This window comes from Gracilinanus agilis, chromosome 5 (genome assembly GCF_016433145.1).
Source record: "Gracilinanus agilis isolate LMUSP501 chromosome 5, AgileGrace, whole genome shotgun sequence".
NCBI lineage: Eukaryota > Metazoa > Chordata > Mammalia > Didelphimorphia > Didelphidae > Gracilinanus > Gracilinanus agilis.
This window is the reverse complement of record NC_058134.1, coordinates 283,119,910-283,126,549: the sequence shown is the minus strand read 5'-3', so window position 1 is coordinate 283,126,549 and position 6,640 is coordinate 283,119,910. Positions and strand designations below refer to the sequence as shown.

At 50.7% G+C, this 6,640-nt stretch overlaps 1 protein-coding gene across 1 annotated transcript in view; it reads right to left on the bottom strand.

Annotated features, from left to right (window-relative positions):
- The window catches only part of STAT2 (signal transducer and activator of transcription 2), a 31,721-nt gene that overhangs the window by 4,478 nt on the left and 20,603 nt on the right, over positions 1 to 6,640 (bottom strand). The window contains exons 9-23 of the mRNA XM_044679947.1: positions 6,474 to 6,622; positions 5,197 to 5,349; positions 4,962 to 5,054; positions 4,208 to 4,267; positions 4,052 to 4,072; positions 3,703 to 3,790; positions 2,988 to 3,035; positions 2,830 to 2,913; positions 2,638 to 2,736; positions 2,373 to 2,508; positions 2,074 to 2,126; positions 1,894 to 1,988; positions 1,573 to 1,712; positions 582 to 764; positions 350 to 407 (exon numbers count right to left, since the gene is read on the bottom strand). Of these exons, the coding sequence (XP_044535882.1) occupies positions 350 to 407; positions 582 to 764; positions 1,573 to 1,712; positions 1,894 to 1,988; positions 2,074 to 2,126; positions 2,373 to 2,508; positions 2,638 to 2,736; positions 2,830 to 2,913; positions 2,988 to 3,035; positions 3,703 to 3,790; positions 4,052 to 4,072; positions 4,208 to 4,267; positions 4,962 to 5,054; positions 5,197 to 5,349; positions 6,474 to 6,622 (1,460 nt within the window). The remainder of the gene's footprint in view (positions 1 to 349; positions 408 to 581; positions 765 to 1,572; positions 1,713 to 1,893; positions 1,989 to 2,073; positions 2,127 to 2,372; positions 2,509 to 2,637; positions 2,737 to 2,829; positions 2,914 to 2,987; positions 3,036 to 3,702; positions 3,791 to 4,051; positions 4,073 to 4,207; positions 4,268 to 4,961; positions 5,055 to 5,196; positions 5,350 to 6,473; positions 6,623 to 6,640) is intronic.

The following is a 6,640-nucleotide window of genomic DNA, read 5'->3' as shown; positions in this document are numbered from 1 at the left end:
GGGGGGTACATGATGGAGGTAAGGGGGTCTGGGCAGGGGGTGGGGTGTGCATGATGGAGGTAAGGGAGTCTAGGCCAGGAGATGTACAGGTGGAGGTAAGGGGGTCTAGACAGGAGATGGGCAGAAGAGGCCGAGGAAAAAGGGAGAGGCACAGGCCGAGTTTCTCTGGTCCAGAAGCTGGCCAGCAGTTCAGTGGCAGGAAAGGAAGGCCAGTGAAGAGAGAAGGCTCAGAGCAAGTGAAGAACAAGAGGCCGAGGAAGGCCGAGGAGGTATTCAGGGGAGCCGGGGAGGTGGCTGAGAAGCAGAGCTGGGCTGGGGAAGAAGTCTGGCAGCTTGGGGCCAATCTCACCTGGTGGACACCATGATGAGCTCGCGTCTTAGGTATTTCTTCGGGCTCACAAGATCATCTGCAATGGGAGAGATCATGGAGCGTGTGTGTGAGCAGGAGGGAAGGAGGCCTGGAAGGTCCCCAAGGGCCCTTGCCTGCTGGGCCAGGGGACGCTGCTAAGTCTCCCGAGCCTTCCGGAACTGGCTTTCCTGTCAGAGATCTCCAAGAGGGCTCCTCGGGCCCTCATCCGTACCTTTCTCCCGGTAATAGCGGCCAAAAGCTTCGTCCCGGGGAATACCAGGGTACAGGAAGCACAGCGGGTTCTCGGGCATGTTCTCCTCGGCCACTATCTGGTAACGGTGGATGACGTCTGCCATGGGGAGGACCTGTAGCATTTCCTTGGTGCAGGGCTCCAGGGACTGGACAAGTACCCTGTCTGGTGGGAGGAGGAGGAGGGAAGAAAGGAAGGGAAGCGTGATAATTAGATTAAGTCTACACTGCCCATCTTTAGATTTAATCACCAAAGGAGAGCATAATTCATAACTGTGTGTTAGAGTGGGTGACTGAGTGCTCCCCAGGCAGTCCTAGGAGAAGTGTCTATTGTGACTGGACATGCAAACTAGGAGGGAGGCACAGGAAGTGATGCATAAGCGACCCCTTTAAAAGGAGAAGGTCTTCCGCTGGAGGTGGGCTGCTGGTGAAGAGGGCGGCTGATGAAGGAGTTCTTCTGGTCTGTGGAGGAGTGCTGGCTGGAACACTAAAACCTTGGTGAGTTTAAAGACTGAATCTTCCTGAACTTCTCTTAATAGACTCTCACCTCCCTGCCTCTGGCCCTCTGACTCTCTGCTGAAGGTTAATTAGATCTACCTGGATTAATTAGAGGATCGTAGTAATTTACCTACTGTGTTAGATTCTTATTTTCTTATTTCCTCTCTCTCTTCTCAATTGTAAATAAACTTCCATAAAGTCAATTTTGACTTGAGGTTATTCCTAAATTGGGGAGATTTCCCCTGGCAACCACCTTTTAATATATTGAACCCCCAAACCCCTTTTTCCCCCTTATAGAAAGGAGCCAGCTTCCTCTTCTCCCGAGGAGCTGCAGGGATCTCAGCTTTCCCCGCCTCCAGCTCGGGGGGCCCGTCTCCCCTCCCCGTGCCCAGGTGAGGCATCATAATGGCTTGGGAGGAGGCCAGACCGAGCAAGAAAGGCACATCAGGAGGGGAGAGGGCTTGGGGTGGCCTTACCGTCATCCTGATGTTCTACCCATGAACACGTGATGCCCCCCTCAAGCGAGGTCTCACTGAACCGCAGCAAGAACGTTCCAGGCAGCTTCTTCTTCAAGAGCCGCTCTGCTTGATTCCGGGTCACGAAGCCCTTAATGTGCCTGGAACACGGGGGAAAGGGAGGGCCGGCCTGTGAGCCTCCTCCTTCTCACCCTGTCCTCAGAAAGGCTAGCGTCTTCCCCAACAAGTTCTCTGGGCCTGAGAGCCAGCGTCAGCCAAATGCTCAGGGAAACACAGGCCCCGGCGTGGCCGTGAGGGGGACCCCAGAGCCGGCCTCCGTACCCGTCTCTCCAGATGTCACTCAGGTGGCTGTGCACCAAGTCCCGGATCTTGTCCAGCCAGGTCCAGAAGGGCTGCTTCCCGGGAGGGCTCTCTTGCTGGGGGGCAGCACAGAGAGAGAAACATGTCAGAGGATGCCCAAGGGCTGCGGGCTAGAGGGGCCCCTGTCGGGGCCTCCCTTACCTTGGTGAAAGCAGGCCAGGACAGTAACAGGGGCTCTTTCTTGGGCTCCTTCCCTGCAGGATGGAAGGACAGAGGAGATGGAGGGGCGGCCAGGCATGGTGTTCTGTTCTGCACACTACAACATCTTACCAAGAACCCTGAGGGGTGAGCCGCCGCTGGGGCAGCACGGAATGGGGAGTGGGGAGCGTGGCGCTGGGCACCCGACACAGAGACGCCTTTGGGGCATACGGGTGTGGGGCTGGCTCAGGACAGGGAGCCACGGGGCCCACCATTTGTTTAGGGAATGGCATCAACGGTACCAAAAAGCTTTTTCTTCAACATGTGAAGCTGCTCTTGGTCAAGGCCTCGGCCAGTACAGGAAGAGAACTGCCAGCTGAGAGCTGGGCCCAACACCGTCCACGGAGCCTTGGGGGGACTGGAAAAGAACTGCTGATTCTGGAGACAAGACAGGAAGGAGGGCTCAGAGGCACCCACGGCACCCCGCCCCATGCCTGCCCCATGCCGTGACTCGTCCTTAGGCTTGGCCTCCCCCCACCCCCATGGGGCTTCTTCCCCATGTTTCACCTCGGGGTCGGGGCTGAGCAGATTGAACCAGAGAACAGAGGCCCAAGCACTGGACAGCTGGTTCATGTTGGAGATGATCACCACGGGAAGACTATTGGTCTGCGGGGAAGATACCGGAGAGCTTGGAGCCCCATCCCAAAAGGGGGAGCTGCTCTCCCTCCCCCCTCCTCTTCTTGTCCCCCCCTCCTTTACCTTCAGCTCTAATTTCAGCCCCTGGTAGGAGTACTCAACAGTGAAGTTAATGATGTGAAGTTCCTCGGTCACCGCAAACAGTCCCTAAAGAGTCAAGCTCCTGGTCAGCGGGTCCGGCTGGCGGACAGCCAACAGCCCCATCCCGGCCCTACCCTCACCTCAGCGCAGCCCTTGCCAGAGCCGTTCGCTTTCTGCTCCTTCAGGCTCTGTGAATGGAAAAGGAGGCAAGAGGGGTTAGGACAGGCCCCTTTGGCCGCTGACCCAGAAGCAGGTCCTGCTCGTAGCCTCTGCCTCACGGGGTCCTCCCAGAAATCCGGGGGTGTTTGTTTTGAATTCTGGGAAGTGCTATTTGGAAGTGTCTAGCAGACTCCCTATGGACTCGCGGGGGCTTTGAGACTACATTACCCATGATTCCAATGGGTCTTAGGGCGTGGGGACGTCAAAGGTCCCCACACAGGGGACAGTTTAAATTCAGAGGAGGGCCTAGACAAGGCCCTTTGGTCTTCCTGAAGAGCTGGTTGGCGAGTGGGAGAGAGAATGGGCTTCGGCGGTAAAATTAAAAGATAGGCGCGGTCATATATATATTTTACCAACCTGGCCATGGCTTTAATTAAACTACTAATTTCTCTTATTATATCAGTCTTCATCATTTTTAATTGTAACAGGGGTGAGCTTCACCATCCTCTTCCACATGAGGAGAACGTCTTGGAGAAGGTAGGGTCCTAGAGAGGGTCTGAGGAGGGATTCGAGCCCATGATCTCTGGCTACTCTACCGGGCTATTTCCCCTTGAGGTGCTGCTGTCTCAACCCCGATGGCTCCCCTCCGCCCAGGCCAAAGAGACTGTATGACTCTAGGGTTCTGCTTCTACCCACCAGGTAGCGGAAGTCCCAGACCAGGCCTTGGTTCCTCCCCTTCTCTGGAGTCAAGGTTTTCTGTTCAAAGATATTGAATGCTCGGAAGCTGCTCCAATGGAAACAAAGAAATAAAAGCATCAGTAATGGACACTGACGTGGCCCGTTTTCAGAATGACAAAATGCTTTCCTCACGATAGTCTGAACTAAAAGATTGTATGGTGTCACACACATTAAACCTGCCTCCGGGCTCCCACTTCTGAAGGAAAGATCCAGGAGCAGGGAAATCTGCCAAGGGACCAGGATCTGGCCAAAGCCTAGCCCCTTGTCCTTGTCACATCCCGTCCCACAGGAGTCCCCAGGATCTTACCCTTTCCCTTGGGGAGCATTCCTGTGAAACAAAACAAGAGAGTCATGGGGGAGCCCCTGGAACTGGAACCCCTTCTTAGGAAGGGACAGTCCCCAGATCCTCAGTCTCCCTCCTCCAACTCCTGCTCGTCCCAGGCCTCCTCATACGTAGACTCACTTGTCAATGGAGACATGAACAGTTAGGGACTCGTTCCCGTCCTGCAGCCTCACCAAGAGCCTGCAGAAAGAAAGGACAGGGCTGCTTAGCTTTGGTCTCTGAGCCTGGCCAGATGCCTGCAGGATCGGCAGGTCTGAAGTGGTGAGGAGGAGGGAATGGATTTGGATTCAAATCCTAGCACTATCATTTTCTATCTGTGTCACCTAGGGCAAAGCCTCGGGCTTATTGACTATAAAATAAGGGAACTGAAGTGGGTGACTTCTTAGATGCCATCCAGCTCTGCATCGATGATCAGGTTTTTCTCCAAGTCTGGACTCTGCTCTCACTATTTTCTATGGCTGGAATGGACTTCTCCCAGCCTGATCTCTAGCTATTTAAAGGTCCTCCTTCCTTTTTCTTCAAGGCCCATCAGGTCAAGGAAGCTTGCCTTCTTCCTTCTCGTTTCTCATAGCACTCTACCTGGACCTTTTATTTTCATTCATCTTAGTCTTGCCTTATATTTGGGAATTTCTCTTTCTTCTCTTTTATACTGCAAGTTTCTTGTGTGCAGGATGTATGTCATATCCAAATATATCCTTGGCACCTGAGCATCTTAAATATCTGTTCAACCGAAACTGAGAGGAAAGGGAAAAGGAGAGGAAGGCAGAATAGAAGCTTCTTTTTAACCACAAAGAAAGATGTCCATTCAACACAAGGAAAAGAGGTGGGAGAAAAAGGGAGTCATCAATTGGGATATTATTGCCAGGATACTAACCGTATTTGAACAGAAAACTTATTCCCAGTCTTGATGATGAGAGGTCGTTTGATAGACAAAAGCATCTGAGGCTGAGACTCCACTATAAAGGCACTGAGGGCAGGGGAGGAAGGGAATTATTGAGAACATGACACAGAATGGCTCCTGAGGCTCCTAAGCCCCAAGATCCCCCTGTTCTTCATCCCCAGAGGCCTCCTCTTTTCTCCCCAGGATTTCAGAGCTTTCCTGGTCATACCTATGGAGCAGATGCTGCAATAATTCCGTGACCCTCTTTAAAGGCAGCTTGTTTTTCAGGGGATCGTTCTCATAGGTGACTATATGGCTCAGATCCTCAAGTTCCTTCAATTGCTGCTTTAGCTGAAATAGAATCTTGGCCCCAGCTGTGAACCTGGTTGGGGGAGATGGAGTAAGAGGGAATGAACAAGATGACAGCCCTTGGGAGTCCTTAAAAAGCTCTCCTTTGATAATCCTAAAGATCTCAAAACAGGACTGGTCAGAGAAAAAGCAACTAGATTGGGGGTAATTCTGTTACTCCCAAAAGAAAAAAGTCATTTCCTTAACAAGAAATACAAATGAATGACTGCTGAAAACTTGTTCAAACCTTCTGATGTCCAGAGAAATGCACATGAAAACAGTTCTGAGCTACCCAATGACACCCATTAAATTAATGAATGGTTAAAAAAAGCAAAATTTAAAAAATGGGAAAGGACCTGGTTGAACAAAAATATTTATAGCTGCTCTTTTTGTGGTGGCAAAGAATTGGAAAATGAGGAGGTGTCTCTCAATTGGGGAACGACTGAACAAACGGTGGCATACGATGGTGATGAAATACTATTGTGCTGTAAGGAATGAATAGAATGATTTCAGAAAGAACTTTATGGACTAATGCAGAGTGAAATAAGCAGAACCAGGAGAATATTTATATATAGTAACAGTAATACAACAATCCAGAACAATTCTGCCAGCCACCTCTAGAGAAAGAACTGTTGGAAAAGGAATGCAGATGAACACATGATTTATCACTTGTTTATCTGGATTTTTGTTTTGGATTTTTGGTTTTAAAAGATAAAACATAAAAAAATAAAATAAAATAAAGAGTTACATTCTATGCTTTCTGGGCTGTGGTGAGATACATACACTCTAGCACAATTGGGGATCTTTTTGGAAAGAAACGTGGCAGTTCTGAGTTACACCTAGTTGGACTTGGTTATGTCACTCAGACAATGCCTTAAGGATGTTTTTGGTGGGTCTTTTCCCAATTTATGCCAAAAAAAGGAAACCAAAACCAAAACCTTATAGTTGCTTTTGACTTGAGTTAGCAAAAACCTCCACCTAGAACCAGTGATTAGAGAATGGCCTCACAAATTATGTTCTTCCAGTGTATGGAATCCTAGTGTGCCACAAGAAATAACGAAATAAGAAGAGGAAAAATATCCTAGATTAGACTGCTGAGATGAGCTGGGGTCACGTGGAAGGAGGGGGTGCCAAGCGAAGCAGGAAAGGTCACCTTACCAGCTCTCCAACTGATCCAGTCCTTGCTCTACAGGGCCCCCAATGCAGGCCCTTCGCTGTTGGCCTTTCCACTCCTCCAGCTCCTGCAGCAGGAGCTCAGTCAGTGTGGTACACTGACCCAGGATTGCTTTGGAGTTATCCAACACCTCCTAAAGCCAAGAGGTTGT